Raw genomic sequence first — 22,214 nt, 5'->3', positions numbered from 1 at the left:
AACAAATAAAAGAGGTGAAACTTCTGTGAGACTTCCATGGTCAAATGAAGAGGCCAACAATTCTAATATCCACGTATAAAAATGGTTGAAATCCTAAGGAATCTACCAAAACAAACAAAACTACTGAACTTTTAAAGGAGTTATTATCACAGAATAAAAAAGCAGCTTATCAAAATAAATTATATTTCTATAAACTAATAATGAACAACCCCAAAATAAAATTATAATAATTTCATTCACAAAACTACAAAATATACAAGAAAAATTAAAGATATAAGTGGTTGGTGTTTATTTTAGCAGGTTAAGACATCTAAATCCCATATTGGAGTGCCTAAGTTTAAGTCCCAACTCCTAACGTGCCTCCTGGGAGGAAGCAGGCCAGTGGCTGGGTTCCTGCCAACTACATGAGGGAACTTGAGTGGGTTACTGCCTCCCAGCTTCCGCGTGGCCCAACCCCAACCTTCTGGCATTTGGGGAGTGAACCAAAGGATAGGAGATCGTTGTCTCTGCCTCTCAAATAAAAACAACAATAAAAATATATTAAAGATCTAAATAAATGGAAAGACATTGCATTAATGAATGATGTTAATAAAACAAAACACTCAATATTGTTAAGATGGAAATTCTCCCCAAACTGATCTACAAACTCAAAGCAATAACTCTATTAAAATATTTTGATAAGTTAATTATAAAATTCATATGGAAATGCAAAGGACCTGAAACAGCCAAAAGAAGAAAGCTAAAAGGAAATACATTTCAAATTTCAAATTTATTATAAAGCTACAGTAATGAAAGCAGTATGGCATTGCCATAAGAACTAACACACTTAGTTCAGTGGAACAGAATAATAGGTCTTGAAATAATTTCTTAAAAAAATTTTAAGGTTGGCGCCGTGGCTCAATAAGCTAATCCTCCGCCTTGCGGCGCCGGCACACCGGGTTCTAGTCCCAGTCGGGGCACCGATCCTGTCCTGGTTGCCCCTCTTCCAGACCAGCTCTCTGCTGTGGCCCGGGAGTGCAGTGGAGGATGGCCCAAGTCCTTGGGCCCTGCACCCCATGGGAGACCAGGAGAAGCACCTGGCTCCTACCATCGGATCAGCGCGGTGCGCCGGCCGCAGCGCGCTACCGCGGCGGCCATTGGAGGGTGAACCAACGGCAAAAAGGAAGACCTTTCTCTCTCTCTCTCTCTCTCTGTCTACTCTGCCTGTCAAAAAAAAAAAAATTTTTTTTAAAAAGCTCATGGAAGGGCCAGAGTGGTGGCACAGCAGGTTAAGCTGCCATTTGCAGTGCCAGCATCCAATATAGGCACCGGTTCAAGTCCCAGCTGCTCCACTTCTGATTCAGGTACATGCTAATGCGCCTAGGAAAGCAGCAGAAGATGGCCCAACTTCCTGGACCCATGCACCCACCTGGAAGACCCAGATGAAGTTCCTGGCTGCTGGACTGGGCCTGGCCCAGCCCCAGCCCCAGCTCTACCCTCACCATATGGGAGACAGAACCAGCAGATGGAAGCTCTCTCTCCATCTCTCCCTCTCTAACTCCACATTTCAAATAAACAAAATGAATCTTAAAACAAAATAGAAAATATGCATTCTAACAACTGATTATCATCAAATAACCCTATACTCACATCATATAATATACAAAAATTAACTCAAAATGGATCATAGGGGTTGAATATTTGGCCTTTCTACTTGGAATGCCTGTATCACCTATCAGAGTACCTGGGTTTGAGTCCCAGCACTACTTCCAATTCCATCTTCTTGTTAATGCATATCCTGAGCAGGTGATGGCTCAAGTACCTGGCTCCCTGCCGCCCATGTAAGAAACTCACAACTGAGGTCTAGGCTCCTGGCTCTCCAGCCCAGTGCAGGCTATCATGGGCATCTGCTGAGTAAACCAGTAGATTTAAGAACTATCTCTGTCTGCCTTCCATAGAAATTTTAAAAAAATAAAATACCAGAGACCTAACTGTGAGTGCTATACTGTAAAATTAGTTAGAAGACTGAGAGAAAATCTTTGTGATCACATGCAAAATAGCAAATGGAACTGCATCAAAATCTAAAACTTCTCGGGGCTGGCATTGTGGCAAAACGGTAAAGCCACTATCTTCAACGCCAGCATCCCATATGAGCACTGGTTTGTCCCCTTGCTGCTCCATTTTTTTTTTTTTTTTTTTTTAATAAGCAGAGTGGACAGTGAGAGAGAGAGACAGAGAGAAAGGTCTTCCTTTTGCCATTGGTTCAACCTCCAATGGCCCCCACGGCCAGCGCGCTGTGGCCGGCACACTGCACTGATTCGATGGCAGGAGCCAGGTGCTTCTCCTGGTCTCCCATGGGGTGCAGGGCCCAAGCACTTGGGCCATCCTCCACTGCACTCCCTGGCCACAGCAGAGAGCTGGTCTGGAAGAGGGGCAACTGGGACAGAATCTGGTGCCCCAACTGGGACTAGAACCCGGTGTGCTGGCGCCGCAAGGCAGAGGATTAGCCTACTGAGCCGCAGCGTCGGCGCTGCTCCACTTCTAATTAAGCTCCCTGATAATGGCTTAGGAAAAGCAGTGAAGATGGCCCAACCATGCGGGCTCCTGCACCCATGGGAGACCCGGGGGAAGTTTCTGGCTCTTGCTTTGGCCTGGCTCAGTCCTGGTCAATGCAGCCATCTGGGAAGTAAACCAGCAGATAGAAGAACTCTCTTGTCTAATTCTGACTTTCAAAATAAATAAATCTTTTAAAAAAATTAAAACTTTTCCTCTTGAAAACAGACCTTTAATAAAATCAAAGTATAAGGTACAGAATGGGAGAAAATAATTCATTGCAGATATGTTTGCTAAGGAACTTGTATCCAAAATATCCAAAACTCTTACAACCCAACTATAAGACAAATAACACAATTATAATATGGGTCAAGGGGCTGGAGCTGTGGCGCAGCAGGTTAATGTCCTGGCTTGAAGCACTGGCATCCCATATGGGCGCCAGTTTTGGTCTCGGGTGCTCCTCTTCCAATCCAGCTCTCTGCTGTGGCCTGGGAAAGCAGTAGAAGATGGCCCAAGCCCTGGGGCCCCTGCACCCGAGTGAGGGACCCAGAGGAGACTCCTGTCTCTTGGCTTCGGATCAGCGCAGCTCCAGCCATTGTGGCCAACTGGGGAGTGAACCAGCAGATAGAAGACCTCTCTCTCTGTCTCTACCTCTCTCTGTAACTCTGTCTTTCAAATAAATAAAATAAATCTTTAAAAAAATATATGGGTCAAAATGGCTAGTAGGAACAAGATAATGGGACAGGTGTTATGACTCAGTGGGTTGGCAGGCCTGCATCTCATATCAGAGTGCCTGGGCACCCTTCTGTCACTTTCAATCTAGTTTCCCACTAATGTACCTTGGAGACAAACGATGGCCCAAGTACATGGGTTCCAACCAACCACGAGAGAGGCCAGGATAGAGCTCTTGGCTACTGGCTGTGGTCTGGTCCAGCCCCAGCTTTGGGAATATTTGGGGAGTGAACCAGCAGACAAGAGATTCTGTCTCTCCATCTCTGTCACTCTTTCAACTTTTAAAAATGTACTTACTTGAAAAAGTTTTAAAAGTACTCAATATCATTAGTGATTAAGAAAATGCAATTTAAAATACAAGTACACTCCACTAAGATGCCTTCACCAAAAAATGAAGCTATGTAGAAATTAAATGAAGCTATGTAGAAATTAAAACACCATACATTCCTTTTGAGAATGTAATATGACTTAGTTATTTTGGAAAACTGGGAAGTTTATTAAAAAGTTAAATATACATTTACCGGCTGGCGCCGCAGCTCAATAGGCTAATCCTCCACCTGCGGCGCCGGCACTATGGGTTCTAGTTCCGGTCGGAGCGCCGGATTCTGTCCCGGTTGCCCCTCTTCCAGGCCAGCTCTCTGCTGTGGCCCGGGAGTGCAGTGGAGGATGGCCCAAGTGCTTGGGCCCTGCAACCCATGGGGGACCAGGAGAAGCACCTGGCTCCTGCCATCAGATCAGCATGGTACGCCGGCCCCAGCGGCCATTGCAGGGTGAACCAACAGCAAAAGGAAGACCTTTCTCTCTCTCTCTCACTGTCCACTCTGCCTGTAAAAAAAAAAAAAAAAGATTTCTTTGAAAGATAGAGTTACAGAGAGGCAGAGACAGACAGAGAGGTTTTCCATCCGCTTGTTCACTCCCTAGATAGCCGCAACGGCCAGAATTGAGCCAATCCAAGTCAGGAGCCAGGAGCTTCCTCCAGGTCTCCCACGTGGGCGCAGATTTCATAACGTTATATACAATGTGAAAACCTGTGAAATCCATATAGGATCTGTACCTGAGGTATTAATATTGTACCAACATCAATTTCATGGGTTTGACAATGTCTATGGTTATGTAAAATACTATCACTGGAGAGTACTGGGTGAAAAGTAACTCTCTATACTTTGTAAATTATTGTGAACAGTTAAGCTAAAGAACTTTTTTTAAAGTCAACCTATAGACCAAAAAAATAAGAATCTGTTGCAAAACAAAAATTAAACATTATCAACCTTGACAATGTAACAATGAATCAAAGTTAACAGAAATTGGGGGATACAAGGGCCATCACTGTGGCACAGCGGGTAAAGCCATCGCCTGCAGTGCAACCATACCATATGGGTGCCGGTTCCAGTTCCCACTGCTCCACCTCCAGTCCAGCTCTCCACTATGGCCTAGGAAGACAGTAGAAGATGGTCCAGGTCCTAGGCCCCTGCACCCACTTGGGAGACCCCGAAGAAGCTCCTGGCTCCTGGCTATGGCCTGGCCCAGCTCTGGCTGTTGTGTCATTTGGGTAGTAAACCAGTGGATGAAGGGATCTCGATCTCTTTTGATCTAATTCTTTCAAATAAATAAATCTTTAAAAAGAAAGAAATTGGGAGATACAGAAAAGAACATAGATAAAGGATACATGCCTCGGAGTCAACCCTGTGGCATAGCTGGTAAAGCCACCTCCTGCAGTCCCAGCTGCTCCACTTCAGATCCAGCTCTCTGCTATGGCCTTAGAAAGCAGTAGAAGATGGCCCAAGTGGGCTTCTGTCCTATATGGGACACCTGGAAGAGGCTCCAGGCACCTGGGTTCAGATCGGCCCAGCTCCAGCTGTGGCAGTCATTTGGAGAGAGAACCAGATCAAAGACCTCTCTCTCAACCTCTCTCTCTCTCTCGACCTCTGTAACCCTGCCTTTAAACACATAAATCTTTAAAAAAAAAACAAACAAAAAAAACCGATATATTTTAAATTTTAGAAACAGACTTGATATGACTATTGGTGAAAAGATATCATTTACAAACAATGGTGTTGGCATAACTGTATCAGGCTGTAAGACAAAAATTAACCTTGACCCCTACTTTATATTATAAATAAAAATTAATTAAAAGTTATCATAGTAGCCGGCGCCATGGCTTAACAGGCTAATCCTCCACCTTACGGCACCGGCACACCAGGTTCTAGTCCCGGTCGGGGTGCTGGATTCTGTCCCTGTTGCCCCTCTTCCAGGCCAGCTCTCTGCTATGGCCCGGGAAGGCAGTGGAGGATGGCCCAAGTGCTTGGGCCCTGCACCTGCATGGGAGACCAGGAGAAGCACCTGGCTTCTGGCTTCGGATCAGCGCAATGCGCCGGCCGCAGCGGCCATTGGAGGGTGAACCAACGGCAAAAAGGAAGACCTTTCTCTCTGTCTCTCTCTCTCACTATCCACTCTGCCTGTCAAAAAAAAAAAAGACAAAGGAGCTGTGAGGTCTTCTTTGAAAAAAAAAAATATATAGTGTGGTTAACCTTTCAAACAAAAAGATACCTTATTTTTAAAATAATCTGTCAAACTAAAGAATTTTCTTCAAGAAAATACAATGATGTCAGCATAAATGGTAGAATACAGAACTCCAAAAGTTTATTCCTCCATTAAAGGCACTGAAAGAACTGGCAAAAAGCTATCAGAATCAACCTCTTCAGAACTCTGGAAATCAGCCAGAGGCTTACAGCAATCTGAAGAGCCTTTATTAAACAAAAACAGCTGGGTCTCAGCAAGAAAAGTGAACTTCGAAAGCATTTTAATCTGCCCTAGTCCTATCTATGTCCTCCAGCCTCAGAAAGCCTTGAAATACCAGCTTGTACTCCTGGATCAGCTTGGCAGCTACCAAAAAGAACAAAACAAATAGACTTTCAGAGCCTCATTCCTCAAGAATTGTAATTAACTGACAGATCTGGTAGTTCCCAGGAAGACCACACATAGAGCTAACTGAGAGGAAAAAGCCTACTGGGGGCATTTAAAGGAAGTGTTGTAGGCAGGCATATGGATAAAACTGATCAGGTTTGTAAGCTGGAAGACCACGCCTTCAGCACGTCCCATGCGACCTCATCCCCTTACCTGACCACAACTGTGTGCCCACCTGCCAATCAGGCTAATTAACCACTCCCCTTTGTAAGTGGATTAAAGCCGTGGGACACGATGGGCCCAGCCCTTTCGCCTTTTTGCCCCTTTCCCTTTGCCTTTATTCTCCCTTGCTGCCCTACACCTCCGGGGAACCGTGGCCTTCTGGCCACTGGCTCTATTCTTCCTGGCCTGCATGCCCCTCCACATAGCTGGCTCCTGATGCTAAGAATCCAGATTTCCCTCTCTTTTTCAAACAGAGCCCTCACTCTCCTATGCATTTCTCTCAATGAATAAAAAGCTTAAAAAGTTATCATGCTGCCTCATTCATTTATGCCAGTATTCAAAATTCTTTGAATTCATGGCAAGAACCCACAGGCTTATTAATACTGCAAATTTATTAATAAACACCCAGTAACAGAAGGGCATATGGAGAATTTGTCGAAAACAATTACGTACCTTTACAGTGACTGAAGCAATGGAAAACAGCACAAAACAGACTAGTCAAAAAGCTTAAAGGAAAAATTGGGAAATGAGGTATCCATAGGGGATTTATCCTCAGAATCCATAAAGCCAAACAAATGCAGAGGGCAATGTACATGCTCTAGAAAGATCTGAGGAGGGGGCCGGCACTGTGGTGTAGTAGGTAAAGCCACTACTTGCAATGCCAGCATTCCACATGGACGCTGGTTCGAGTCCCAGCTGCTCCACATTTGATCCCCCCTAATGGCATGATAACAGTGGAAGATGGCCCAAGTCCCTGGGCCCCTGCACCCACATAGGAGACCCAGAAGAAGCTCCAGGCTTCAGTCTTCAGTCTTCGAATCAGCGCAGCTTTGCATCAGCTGGGCAGTGAACCACCAGATGGAAGACCTTTGTCTCTACCTCCCTGTAAGTCTGCCTTTCAAATAAATAAATCTTTAGAAAAAAAAAAATCTGAAGAGGCCCTATGTGCTCACTTCTGGCTGACCTTGAGACTGCACAAGCAGGAAGTAAAAGCAAGGACAGAGCTGTAAACTCCCTGGCTGAATGCTGAAGGCATTCCCAGAACACCCACAGAGAAAATTAACCAAACTACAAGTCGGTTCTTTGACAAGGTCAACAAAACTGACAAACCTTAGCTAAAATGACTAAGAAAAATAGAGGAGAGTAAGTATTAAAATCAGGAATGATCACTTCTCGGTCTTTTGGCTAAGCTCAAGTGTAAGATCAGGAATGAAAGAAGGAACATTACCACAAACCTCAGAAATAAAAAGGACTTTATAGAAATATTATGAAAAATTATATGGCAACAAATCACAAAACCTAGATGAAATGGGCTAATTCCTAGAAAAACAAAAGCTACTAAAATTGGCTTTAAAAAAAAGAAAATCTAAATAGACCTACAGCAAGAAGAGAATATATTAGAAATCAATAAATTTCCCATTAAAAAAAAAAAAAGCCAAGAACCTATTGCACAAGAGGTAAATTCTACCAAATGTTTATGTAAGAATTAACATTACTTCACAGTCTTTTCCAAAAGATGAGGGAACACTTCCCAACTTATCCCACCAGTCCAGTATTACCCTGATAACCAAAATAAAAAACTTCAGAAGATTAATACACCTTTTCTCATATCCCTTCACCTCACTAGTAATCAAGGAAATAACAAATAGAAAATAACTAAACAAGCAGAAGACTGATAAAAACTAACAGAGCAGACATCAAGTGTCAGCAAGAATTCAAGAAACAATAACAGTAAAACCCTGCTGTTGGGCATATAAATTAGCACAATGCAGAGAACAAAACTAAAAGATCTAGCAAAGCTGACAACATGCACAGTGGTACAAATATTCAGCTCCAGTTTTAGGTATACTCTTAAGACAAACTGACAAGTGAGGCCAATGAAACAGACAAGAATATCAGCTGTCACATTTTTTAAGAGATGAAGTAGGATGAATAAACAGCAGTTAAAATGAATAGTCTCACATGAATAAATTTCAAAAATATTCACTTAAAAGACCTGCAACATTCATGTAATTTTTTACACATAGAAAGATAGTCGATCTTTAACAGATTAATACCCAATGTCAGCATAACTAGGAATGATTTATCTATATCACTTTCAGAACAGTAGCTACCTCAGGGAGGCATCTGGAGATGGACTTCAACTATTTTTCTAACATGTTATTTTTTTAAAATAATAAAACCTGGGGGCAGGGGTTTGTAAGACTTAAGTCAAGATGCCTAATCCACGTTGCAATGACAAGGTTTGACACATAGTTCCAGCTCCCAAGTCCAGCTTCCTGCTAATACAGACCCTGGGAGGCAGCAGTGATTGCTCAAGTGATTGGGTTCCTGCCATCTACTAGGAAGACTTGGAATGAGTACCCAGATCCCAACCGTGGCTTCAGCTCTGTATCAGCCCCAGCCATCATGAGCATTCTGGAGGAGGGGGGAGCCAGTCAGTAGATAGGACAGGGAAAGGGACCCTGTTTCTCGATCTGCCTCTCAAATAAACAACTAAAATAATTAAAATCTGTAGCAACTATAAAAAATGTTAACACCTTCCTCTGGTCATACATAAGTATGCTTTTGTACCTTTGCTTTATATATGAATATATATTGAAATATATCAGGGGACTCCAAAAATCCATGGAACACTCCTATTACCTTTTAACACCACCTTTCTATCATGGGCCCATGAATTCCGAAGCCCCCTCACAGCTATATGAAATGCAAATACATTTCAGAGAAACAATCCTTACAACTCCAAATGCATTTTCATTTTTGCATTTTCTCTAACCATTTGAATACTGTTGAAATTATAGCATACAAAATTCTTTATATTATTTGTTTGGATTAAGAATTTTCACTTTTATTTTTTCCAATTATTTCAGAATCTTCCAAATTTTTCCATAAGTTTCAAAGACAATGATTCAATTATGGAGAGGTTTAGAAATCAACTATTTTAGTTTGTGAAGGTAGAAAATGTTAAAGTTCTTACTTGTTGAGTTTGTCTAAATTCTTCCAGTAGTTTTAGTGCCATATCATAATCTTTCAGTAAATGGTATGCAATAGCATATCCAACCCAGGAAGCACGTTGTGTCGGGCGCAACTGAAGAAGTTGATATCTTGTCTCCTTTAAAAAAAATTTTTGAAGTTTTTAAAACTTTTAAAACGTTCTCTAAAATTTCATCACTTTTAAGAAAATAGTATCTTTGGGGCCAGTGCTGTGACATAGCACATTAAGCAGCTGTCTACAGCACCAACATCCCATCTGCTCTGCTCCTGATCCAACTCCCTATTAAAGTGCCTGGGAAAGCATCAGAGGATGGCCAAAGTGCTTGGGCCCCTGCACCGACATGGGAGGCCTGGAAGAAGTACCTGGGTTTGGCTTGGCCCAGTCCTAGCCACTGGAAAATCTCCATTCATCCTTTCTCCCTCTGTAACTCTTTCAAATAAATAAACCAATCTTTGGGGGGGGAAAAAACAAAAATAGTATCTTTAACACCTAATGATTTTAATCAAAAACACTGATCTTGAAATCACAGAAACATTTTTTATGTATATTATCTAAACTACGTAAGTTCTAGAATTTAATTCTAGAATACCCTTTAAGGATGTCTCTGAAAACTTGTCTTTGAGGTCTATGCCTTTGGGCTGCCTTATAAAATTACCGTTACATAAATAAGAATTTCTTTTGATAACTTTATAAGACAGATTAAGATAACTTTTATAACACAAGATTTTTGTCGATATAATTACATGAAATTACAATGTATGTACATTGTTACAACTGGTCTCCAAGACAGATGGACACAGCCAGAAAAAAAAATACTCTAAAACCTGACTGGCCTTCTAGCAGGCTTACAACACTGTCATTGTGACACAGCTCAACCAGAACATTAGGAACAATTCCATCATGGTTGCCCCAGAAGAAGCAAGATCTCTTCCCCAGAAATCCCACCTCTCATAACTTGCTTATTCCTTTCTCCAAGTTTTGTGCAAATGTCAATACTTAAATGTTAAATGGTTGAGGGAGTCTGGAAAATCTAGTGTTTAGCTTCAATGACTCTGTTGTAGATGGTTAGAATGGGTATGGATTGAGACCATCCAACACTGTGTGTCATAGGGATCCTCTCCAAATACTTTTACAGTGGTAATTTTGGAGACAGGCATTTGACCAAGTGATTAAGATATCCACATCCCATATCAGAGTGCCTGGGTTCAAAACCAGCCTCTAGTTCCTGCCTATGCAGAGCCTGGAAAGCAAGGGTGATGCTCAGGTAATAGGATTCCTGCCACTCATGTAAGAGACACTGATTGAGTTCCCAGCTCCCAGCTTCTGCCTCTTCTCAGCACCAGCTATTGTAGGTATCTGGGGAGTGAACCACTAAGTGGAAGCACTGTCTCACAAAAAAAGACAGGAGGAAAAAAAAGCCTGAGTTAATTTTCTTCTCTCCAACAAATCCTGCCATTTCCTGGGCAAATAAAACACATGCGGATCAACCATCCAATGACCTATCTTCTTAGTTCCATGATTTCCTCTTTAATGATATTCTCCTTCACCTGCTTCAGAGACCCATTCCCACAGCGACATTCCAGACTCCACTGCCACTCAGAAATCACAGCCTCAGTTCTAACCATGGTTCCTATGCTGCACATCTCGCTCAGTGACACTCCTACCCTTGTTCTTTGTTACCTACATACCTTTAGTTCCTTCAGTCTTTCATGTTCACCAGCAGCACTTTTTTCTTTTTTAAAAAAGATTTATTTATGTGAAACATAGAGCAGTACAAAGAGACAAAAAGGGAGAGAAAAAGATCTTCCACCTACGGGTTCACTCTCCAAAGGCCACAAGAGTCATGTCAGGCCAAAGCCAGGATCCAGGAATATAATCCTGGTCTCCCAGATGGGTGGTAGGAACCAAAGTATTTGAATCATCTGCTGCTGCCTTCTCTGGCTATTAGCAAGAAGCTGGAAGGAAGCACAGCAGCCAGGACTCAAAATAGCACCCTGATATGGAATGCTGGCATTGCAAGCAGTGGCTTAACCCGCTGCACCACAACACTGGTCCCTCACCACCAGCTCTTCTAACTTCACTTATTTTACAATCCAGCTTAGGAATCACTGTCTTTTCAATGTTCTTAATTGATATGCCTCATTCCTATATTTAACTCTGCTATCACACTCATGCTGGTAGGCATAGCTGAAGAAAAACTACCACAGCTGTTACTAGTTCAGCACAACCCTTGTAGCTACTGCAAAAATCTAGAGTGGGGTATAAGGATTCACATGACAGTAGAAGAGAAAGACAGAAGTAAAGGGAGTAGGTATTTGGCTGAGTGGTTAAGACATCCACATCCCATATTGGAGTGCCTGGTTTCAAGCCCTAGCTCCACTCCTGATTCCAGCTTCCTCTAACAATGCAGCACTCTGGGAGGGAACTCATGATGACTCAAATTTTTAAGATTCGAACTGAGTTCCTGGCTTCCAGCTTTGGCCTGGATGCAGTTCTTGGTTCCTGCCTGGCGCAGCCCTGACCAGGCATTTGAAAAGTGAACAAGCAGATGGAAGATCTGTCTCTCCCTCACTCTATGTCATTCTTTCAAACAAATCTTTTTTTTAAGTGAAGGATTTATGTAAAGAGAACTCCTAGGAGTTGGTGGTTTCTTCATGTAAGAATCAAAGAATTCCACTGTGTACATACCAATTCTAGGCTATAAAGCAGACCAAGCACATGGGGTCGCACAGCAGAGCATGGGAGACAGAAGTTTGAAGTGGCCCAACCACAGAAAGACTGATTCACGAACTTTGTAAGGATTCCTTGGAAGAAGTTCCAGAACAGATATTGAGGGGAAAGCTCCCAAGGGACCTTCCCTTTCTATATTGAAAGATCTATAATGAAAAATCAACTAACTGGCCTTCGGTTATGTTTACACAGTTTTAAATAATATCTATTATAAAAACAGGTATATTTAAGACTAAAGTACTTACTCGGTAACCTTCTAGGTCTCTCATTTGGATCTGCAACAGAGAGAGATCCCTCAAAATTTGCAGATTATCTTTATCTAATTTGAGGGCATTTCGGTAACACTTAATAGCTTCATCATATTTCTTATCAGAACGCTGAAGGAGCCCATATACATGCCAACCTATCAAGTTAAGGAAAGAGACATTCACAGACACTACAATATACTATACTGTTATAAAAAAAATTAATACAATGGTATTTAGCCTGGGATTTGTTTCAGAAGGATCTGAGGCCAGAGGAAAAGAACAATGAGAGGTGGTTAAAGATGAAACCAGATTAAACTTGACTGACAACTGTTAAATTTTTAAAGCTGAAGTAATGGGCACATGGGTTCATTATTCTACTCTCTCTACTTTTGTATGTGTTTGAAATTTTCCTTTATTAAAATAAACTTTAAAAATTCTTGAAAACATTCTTCATGTTTTCTGCCCTCTATCCCCTTACTTTTCTACTCCAGCAATTTCAACATTCACTATACTTCATCTCTATATACTGAAACACTACACAAAAATTGCAACCATCTTTTAAAATAAGTTTACATTCAACCAATTCTAAAACTACAAATAACTATCCTTTAATTCACTAGTGATATTAAAGACTACAAAAATTAAAACTATCATACTTACATGCCCCCTTTCTTCACTCTAGGATAAGCACTGGGATAAAGAAATAACTATTTAGTATTTTGAGAACACTAAGCTAAGTGTGAGAAAACACTGCTAAGACTATTCATGTTTAATACTATTTAATGGTTACGTGAATTAAATATAAAAAGATTAGGGTAGTATGTGCAAAGGTTGTGAACACAGACAAAAATGAAAATCAATTTCAGGGATGCAGTCTTCAAGTTTTTTTGTTTTTGTTTTTTTACTAACTAGGATACTAGCCAAAGAAGCACACAATTTTAAAAATCCACTGAAGTAATAACTACATCCCTGTATTAAAAGAAACCAAGCTGAAGAACGAATAGAATATACTTAATACCAAATAAAATTTCAAAATAAGTTGCTTTTAAGTTTTTCTTCTAAGTTTCTACAAAAAGTTTAAGCAATACAAATTTTAGGTAAGTAACTAAAAGTCATTATTTAGAATAGGAAATAGTAACCAAGGTAACTTTTCTCTAACACTAAACACAAATGTAACAAATACACACATTTTATAGTAATGGGTACACAGAGTTCATAAAACTCTCTCTTGTGGCTGATCCTGTGCCTGGCCGGAGACTGCCTGCCTAGCCCATGCAGGAGGGTAAGAGGGCATGGCTGGCCAGCGCCGTGGCTCACTTGGCTAATCCTCCACCTGCAGCGTCGGCACCCTGGATTCTGTCCCGGTTGCTCCTCTTCCAGTCCAGCTCTGTGCTGTGCCCCAGGAAGGCAATGGAGGATGGCCCAAGTGCTTAGGCCCTGCATCCGCATGGGAGACCAGGAGGAAGCACCTGACTCCTGGCTTTGAATCGGCGCAGCCATAGCGGCCATTTGGGGGGTGAACCAACGGAAGGAAGACCTTTCTCTCTAACTCTGCCTGTCCAAAAAAAAAAAAAAAAAAGAGGGCATGACACACTATGACTCCTGGGAAGGACCCACGACCTAACTGCTGGCAGGTGGCAGGAGCCCCAGGCGCATTTCTCCCACCACGCCATTGAAGGGCCTTGTAATTGCCAATCAGGTAAACAGCTCCCAGGTATGGCCCAGACCCATAAGGATCACCTGGAAGGCTGTATGACCTTCAAACTGATTGGAGAAGCGTAGGGGCACCACTATCGGCTTTATCCTATAGAATTAGGGTTCCCCTGAACTAGCTACGCCCCTTCTGCCTGCCCTTTAAAATGTGTGCTTGATTGTTAATAAACAGACGCGTTCACTGAAACTGGTCTCCGTTGCTTCTTGTTGAAGAATGCCGTTGCCCCACCATCCTGGCAATGTGGGCCTCGCAGGTTGAGTCTGCACTCTCTTCTATATACATTTGAAAGTTTTCATAGTGAAAAGGTTTTCAGTTTGAACTAGGAAGAAAAACTAATGAATGGAAATATAAATGAAGTTAAACATTTACTGCAAAAGGATACACACATGACTCTTCACGTCATTACGAAGTCCTTTACGAACAAATTCATATGCTTCTTCTTTTTTTCCTAAACAGTTCAATGTTAATCCTTTCATAGCCAAAGTCTCTGAAACAGAATTTTGGCCTTTATTTACACATAAAAAACTCAAATTACTTTTCTTAACACTTTTTCAATATTTGAGATCTGAAGGATTACTACTATTCCAATGCATAATTATTTTAAGTTCATAATTAGAACTGCTCTCCAAGTATAAAAATGTAAAACTACATTTTAGTTATTTGCTTAACACTTAGCCAAAGTCCTTTTCTGAAATTCCTTAAGGCAGGACAGAATTGCTAAAATGATTTCTGCTCTTTAGACTACAAAGGACATTGATATTATTTGACTGAAGAAAAAAAAAATGCCAGTAGGAAGTCAGTCCCATTGAACCCAATCTACTGCAGCAGTCCATAGCTTTCAGTTGAGATAATTCTAATCAGTCATCACCTTATTTACAGCCCACAAAAACAGTCAATCTGGGGCTGGGGTTGTGGCACAGCAGTCTGGAGTCCTGCCTGTTCTGCTTCTGAGCCAGCTCACCGCTAATGTGCCTAGGAAAGCAGCAAAGATGGTCCAACTATTTTGGCCCCTGCCACCCAAATGGGAGACCTGGATGGAGTTCCAGCACCTGGCTTCGGCCCAGACTAGCTCTGATTTTGCAGTCATTTGGGGAATGAACCAGGGGATGGAAGATTCTCTCTTGGGCTTCCAAAATAAATAAGTCTTTAAGAAAAGATAACAGGGGCCAGTGCTGTGGCACAGCGGGTTAAACCGCTACCTGAAGCACCGGCATCCCAAATGGGTGCTAATTCGAGACCCAGCTACTTCACTTCTGATCCAGCTCTCTGCTATGGCCTGGGAAAGCAGCAGAAGATGGCCCAAGTCCTTGAGACTCTGCACCCGCGTGGCAGACCTGGAGGAAGTTCCTAGCTCCTGGCTTTGGGTCAGCATGGATCCAACTGTTGCGGCCAACTGGGGAGTGAACCAGCAGATGGAAGCCCTCTCTCTCTCTCTGCCTCCCCTTCTATCTCTGTGTAACTCTGACTTTCAAATATAAATAAATCTTTAAAAAAATCTACCTTAACAAAGAGATACACATAATTTTAAAATCACCTTATTCAATATTGGAACAGATTTCATTTTGGGCAGCAAGTTTATTCCAACTGATTTTACTTAAGCTAAGTAATCTCATACTATCATACTATTCCTATATTGTAAATATGGCCCAAATTTCACACATAGGAAATCAAGGTATAAACTTAAATTCTACAGATGGAGGAAATCAGATGTATAAAAATACTGATATATACCAAATATTTCCCCAATGTAGCAACCAACCACTTACCATCTTTTAAAAGCAAACATGCCATGCGTAATCCTAAGCATGATTTAAAAACACCTAAGATAAGGCTCATATGGGGGTGGGCATTTGGCACAGCAGTTGAAGCCACCATTTGGAACCTTGCATCCCATATCAGTGTCTGGGTTCATTTACCAGCTCCACTTTCGATTCCTGCTTCCTGATAATGTACACCCTGGAAGTGAGACTCAAATACTTGGGGCCTGCCAACTACATGGGAGACTTGGATTGAGTTGCAGTCTCCAGGTGTTAGCTTGGCCCAGCCATGGCTGTTGTAGGAATACAAATACACCTAACTGATAGATCTGTCTCTCGGTCTCTCTACTCAAATAAAAAATTTGAAAAATAACTCATACAAAGCATACTAAAAATGCTGTACATTGGTGGACTCTAACGGAGAACCATAAGATTCTTTCACTGTTAAGAATTGTCCGGGGGCTGTCATTATGGCATAGTGGGTAAAGCCACTGCCGCACAGGCACCTCATATGGATTGCTCTACTTCTTTTTTTTTTTTTTTTTTTTTTGACAGGCAGAGTGGACAGTGAGAGAGAGACAGAAAGACAGAAAGGTCTTCCTTTGCCGTTGGTTCACCCTCCAATGGCCGCTGCGGCCGGCGCACCGCGCTGATCCGATGGCAGGAGCCAGGTGCTTCTCCTGGTCTCACATGCGGGTGCAGGGCCCAAGTACTTGGGCCATCCTCCACTGCACTCCCTGGTCACAGCAGAGAGCTGGCCTGGAAGAAGGGCAACCGGGACAGAATCCAGTGCCCCGACCGGGACTAGAACCCAGTGTGCCGGCGCCACAAGGCAGAGGATTAGCCTAGTGAGCCGTGGCGCCGGCCCGGGTTGCTCTACTTCTAATCCAGCTCCCTGCTAATGTGCCTGGGAAAGCAGCAGAGGATGGGTCAGTGTTTGGGCCCCTGCACCCACTTGGGAGACCTGGAAGAAGCTCCTGGCTTCAGAAGTGGCTCAGCTCCAGCCTTTATGGCCATTTTGGAAGTGAACAAGCATATAGAATCTCTCTCTGACTCTTCCTCTCTTTAACTCTGCCTTTCAAATAAATAAATCTTTTTTAAAAATTAAAAAAGAATTCTAAAATTAGATATCCCCAAAACAATCTCTCACAGAAGACAATACCTCCATGTTCAGCAAATTTTGGATTTGAAAGAATCATCTTGCAAAACTTGAGGCCATTTTTGTATTGCTTCTGTTCATAACATTTCTGTAAGAAAATAGAACAAATGTTAGTTCATAAAATGAATAGGCAGTGGGATAACTTTTCATTGAGCTATTCAAATTGTACACAGATCTATAATTTATATAATGGAAAAATTATGCCTTGACAAATTGTTCTAGGATCAGTATTTTTACTTTCATAGATTTAAAAACAAAAAGACATTTAATAAACAGGAGGGGCTGGCACTGTGGCACAGGGGGTAAAGCCGCTGCCTGCAGTGCCGGCATCCCATATGGGCGTCAGTTCGAAACCCAGCTACTCTACTTCCAATCCAGCTCTCTGCTATGGCATGGGAAAGCAGTACAAGATGGCCCAGTCCTTGGGCCCCTGCACCCAATGGGAGACCTGGAGGAAGCTCCTGGCTTCAGATCGGCGCAGATCTGCCTCTCCTTCTCTGTGTAACTGACTTCAAATTAAATAAATAAATCACTGAAAAGGAAAAGATATTTAAAAAATAAAAAAATAACCAGAGAATTTAATTGTCAACTAAAACTGACAGAACTCAGCATTCAAAAGCAAAAATATATATAATAACAGAAAAATACTAAAAATTGTAAATCTTTGCCTCTGCAAGAATGATAATAAAGCACGTAAAAATTTTTACATGGGAGACTTGGATTGAGCTGCAGTCTCCAGGTTTTAGCTTGGCCCAGCCATGGCTGTTGTAGGAATACACCTAACTGATAGATCTCTGTCTCTCAGTCTCTCTACTCAAATAAAACTTTGAAAAATAGACTCATAAAAAGCATATTAAAAATGCTTGGCTGGCGCCGCGGCTCAATAGGCTAATCCTCTGCCTGCGGCGCCAGTACACCAGGTTCTAGTCCTGGTCGGGGCGCTGGGTTGTGTCCCGGTTGCTCCTCTTCCAGGCCAGCTCTCTGCTGTGGCCCGGGAGTGCAGTGGAGGATGGCCCAAGTGCTTGGGCCCTGCACCCGCATGGGAGACCAGGATAAGCACCTGGCTCCTGGCTTTGGATCAGTGCGATGCGCCGGCTGCGGCAGCCATTGGAGGGTGAACCAATGGCAAAAGGAAGACCTTTCTATCTGTCTCTCTCTCTCTCTCTCACTGTCCACTCTGCCTGTCCAAAAAAAAAAAAAAAAAAAAAAAGCTGAACATTGGTGGACTCTAACGGAGAACCATAAGATTCTTTCACTGTTAAGAATTGTCTCCCACGTAAAAATACTACTACTTCTTGGGCAATGACTTACTTACTTCTGTACAAAATTATTGTAATGCTTATAACAATTCCTTATGGTAGGTGTGATTACTTGTACTGTACTGATGCAGAAACTGACACTCAAGAGTTCAAAAATCTTGGTAGAGTGGGCATTTGGCACAGCAGTTAAGACCTTGGTTAGAACACTAGCATCTCATCCCACATCCTGTACTGGAGTGCCTGAGTTCACTTCTAATCCAGCTTCCTACTAAAGCGCACTGCAGGCAGCAAATAATGGTTCAAGTACTTGGGACCCTGCTACTCAATTGGAATTAAGTTCCTGGCTTCAGCCTGGTCCAAACCCACTGTTATAGACATCTGGGGAGTGAAGCAGCTTACGAAAAATCTTCCTCTACCTTTCCATTAAAAATAATTTTTTCAAAGAAAACCCTATAAGCCTGCACTGTGGCATAGTGGGTTAAGCATCTGCCTGCTGCGCTGGGATCCCACATGGGCGCTCAAGTCTTGGCTGCTCCATTTCCAATCCAGCTACTTGCTGATGGCCTGGGAAAGCAGAAGATGGCCCAAGAGCTTGGGCCCCTGCAATCAGAAGAAGCTCTTGGCTCCTGGCACCTGGCTTCAGATCGGCCCAGCACTGGCGGTTGCACCATTTGGGGAGTGAACCTCTCTCTGTAACTATGCCTCTCAAGTAAATAAATAAATCAATCTTTTTTTTTTTTTTTTTTTTTTTTGACAGGCAGAGTGGACAGTGAGAGAGAGAGAGACAGAGAGAAAGGTCTTCCTTTTGCCATTGGTTCACCCTCCAATGGAGGCGCTGATCTGAAGGCAGGAGCCAGGTGCTTCTCCTGGTTTCCCATGGGGTGCAGGGCCCAAGCACTTGGGCCATCCTCCACTGCCTTCCCGGGGCCACAGCAGAGAGCTGGCCTGGAAGAGGGGCAACCGGGACAGAATCCGGCACCCCGACCAGGACTAGAACCTGGTGTGCCGGCGCCACAAGGTGGAGGATTAGCCTAGTGAGCTGCGGCGCCGGCCAATAAATCTTTAATATATATATACAACGGCCCAGCTTAATTGCAAACTCTAATCTGGCTCCAAACACCATGGTCTAGCCATCATTAGTCTAATATAAGCATAAGCAACATCTCTTCCTAAAATGCCACCAGCCAGGCTAATTAACACGTCCTCAGCAGCCACTGATCATGAGCATGTTTCATCTCATTCCAAGCTCCCTTGCTATGTGTTGGGTACAATTTTAAGTGTGTCTACCAAAAGTTCCTGTGCTGGAAACATGGATTCCAGAAGGATAAAATCATTCATTTTTTTCCCTATAAACTTTAAAAAAAAAAAAGATTTATTTATTTATTTGAAAGGCAGAGTTACAGAGTGCCAGAGGTAGAGAGGTCCTCCATTCGTTGGTCCACTCCCCAGATGGCCGCAATGGCCAGAGCTGCGCCGATCTGAAGCCTGGAGCCTCCTCCGGGTCTCCGACGCGGGTGCATGGGCCCAAGGACTTGAGCTATCTACTACTGCTTTCCCAGGCCATAGCAGAGAGCTGGATTGGAAGTGGAGCAGCCAGGACTTGAACTGGAGCCCATATGGGATGCTGGCACTGCAGACAGCAGCTTTACCAACTTTGTCACTGCACCAGCCCCCAAATCGGTTTTGCAGCACCCTGCTAAATTCATGCAGACTTACAATAAACATTACATATCCATAAGAACATGCTTAGTGTTGTCTAATTTATTTGGAGATAAAGAAACATCAGCAACAGCTTTAGCTTTCTTGAAACTTGAGAGTAATAAATCAGCTGGATTTTTGGGTTTTTTTTAGCGTTACTGATATAACATTTGAAGTAGAGGACAGCCATAAAGGAAGAAAAGTGTAGTCATGCTTTGAGTAATCCTGAAACCTATAATTTATAGTTTTCCATTGATGTTTCCGATTCCCTGGAGCCAAAAAAGGGAAGGGGGGCTAACACAAGGGTTCACACCCCCAATTCCACACTGTGTAAAACCCAAATGTATGAGAAAAATCCAAGTAAAAATGTAAAAGGTATATACAAAGCCAAGTTAAGCAATCTGTCACAATGCTTTAATTATCAGCATTTAAGTATTTTGTTTTTACACTTGGTCTTTCATTATTCACTCAACACTAAGCACCATATAAAATGAAGATTTAACATCTTCATCCCATCTACTCTGTCTCCAACATTCTGAAGATGACGTGTGGCGTGTCAATGGGCCGGAAGAAGAACAGCATCTAGGAACTTCTACCCGACGTCGACACATAACACTTAAAATTAACACAAAACTGGAGTCTTGTTGATAGTCCTAAGTCACGCAACTGCTAACGGTCAAACAGGGAAACTGGCTCTCGGTATAAAGTTACCCTTGAAGTCTCAAGGCTCCTTCTCAGATGTAGAGCTGCCAGTCTAACGCACTGCGGTGTGCATCGAGAAAAGCCAAGGCGGCAGGAAGCACCGAGCACCGACAGCCGCGAGGGCACCTGGCGTTGCCACCCACGGAAAGCTGCCCTGGCGGCTCGGTGGCGACCATCACTGCCCGGCCTGCACCGCTCAGGGCACGGCAGGCGCGGGTCCAAAGCCACGAGCAGTGCTGCAGTCTGTGACCACGTACGAAGCAGATCAGGCCACCGAGCCACCCCACCTCCCCGAGACGGGGAATGAATACCCGTGCATTTTCCAACAGGCAGACGCTCGCTCTCCCTGGGGGAGCTAGTGCCAGGCTGGGCTTCCCCGAGCTGCCGGCGTCGCTTTCCCGCAACCGCATTCAGCCTGGGGCCCCCACGGCCCCGCAGCATCGCTTCCGCTGTGAGGGCTCCTGGGGTGGCCGCGCACTCGGTTACGTGCAAAGCAGCCCCGGAGAGCCCCCCGCCCGGGGCAGAGAGCCCACAGACGCAGATCGGGGAGGATGCGGGCGCCGCAGCGGGCAGGGAGCCACTGCCCGGCCGCGGCGCCTTGGCTCAGGGCAGGCACTGCGGAGGGCGCCGTGAAGTTTCTGGAAAGCGCGCGGCCGGGGCGGGGAAGAAGGGTCCCCGCGGGCTCCCTGGTAAACAAAGAGCGGAGCAGCGAACGCAGGCCGAGGCCGGGTCCTGCAGCCGTCGCCGCGCGCGACCCGCGGCCTCCAGCCACTCACCAGGATGCGTTTGAAGAGGTTGCTCTCCTTGGGCGGCAGCTGCACGTTCGGCATCGCGGCCGGCGGCGAGGAGGCTGCTCCTTTTCGCGGGCGTCGGCACCGCGACGGGCCGCTGCCGAAGGTCGGGCCGCGCGCGGAAGGGTGGGTTAGTTCATTGGCCCAGAGTTGGGGCTGGCCAGCCAGGGCAGGGCTATTGGGCAGGCTTGACAGTGGGAAGAGAAGGCGCTGTGAGCAGGACCAGCTTTGGCTCCTGCCCCGTTTTGGAGCGAGCGAGCGCGCGCGGCAAGATGGCAGCCACGGCCCGCCCCTCCACAGGCCGGACGCAGGGCGCATGCGCGGGGCTCCCCGCGGGTGGGCGCGCGGTGGCAGGCAGCGCTGGGAGCTTGCTGAGGGCCGCGGTCGCGGTCGCCAGGCCCTCGGCATTGTAGCGCGCTGTGGTTGCCCGGTCCGTTTTATCGCTGTTGCTCAAAGGGCGCTCCCACGAAGCAGATTCTTGGTGTCGGACGCTATCGTCTTCCTTTTCCCACAAATTCTTCGCAGCCCAGCCGCCCTGATGCGAAAGCACGTGTGAAAGAAATGGGAAAAAAAAAGACTCCCAGCAGTTTGGAGCAGCTTGACGGTTTTCGTGGGAATTATGAGGGCTTTACGAGGCTGCCAATCCTCTAAGTCTGATTATTCCTTCTCAGGTGGTTCCGCCTCACACAAGCCATATAATAATGGGAGGAACAGGATTCAAACCCAGGACCTTCCAGTTCAGGGCCCCCTTCCACAATACTAGAAGAC

At 44.2% G+C, this 22,214-nt stretch overlaps 1 protein-coding gene across 4 annotated transcripts in view; it reads right to left on the bottom strand.

Annotated features, from left to right (window-relative positions):
• Positions 1–21,726, bottom strand: part of NAA16 (N-alpha-acetyltransferase 16, NatA auxiliary subunit) — a 93,373-nt gene extending 71,647 nt beyond the window's left edge. For 2 of the 4 annotated variants that reach the window (XM_062194114.1, XM_062194115.1), the window contains exons 1-5: positions 21,432–21,726; positions 17,000–17,084; positions 14,463–14,567; positions 12,364–12,521; positions 9,371–9,505 (exon numbers count right to left, since the gene is read on the bottom strand). In XM_062194114.1, coding sequence (XP_062050098.1) covers positions 9,371–9,505; positions 12,364–12,521; positions 14,463–14,567; positions 17,000–17,084; positions 21,432–21,485 — 537 coding nt within the window. In that variant the 5' untranslated portion in view covers positions 21,486–21,726. Of the gene's footprint in view, positions 1–9,370; positions 9,506–12,363; positions 12,522–14,462; positions 14,568–16,999; positions 17,086–21,431 lie in introns of those variants that run through there. The other 2 variants (XM_062194116.1, XM_062194117.1) reach the window with 2 other exon arrangements.
• Positions 21,727–22,214: the final 488 nt, after the last annotated feature.

Source organism: Lepus europaeus, chromosome 6 (genome assembly GCF_033115175.1).
Source record: "Lepus europaeus isolate LE1 chromosome 6, mLepTim1.pri, whole genome shotgun sequence".
NCBI classification, from domain to species: domain Eukaryota; kingdom Metazoa; phylum Chordata; class Mammalia; order Lagomorpha; family Leporidae; genus Lepus; species Lepus europaeus.
Note: the sequence above shows the minus strand (reverse complement) of the source record. Positions and strands in the feature narration are given on the sequence as shown.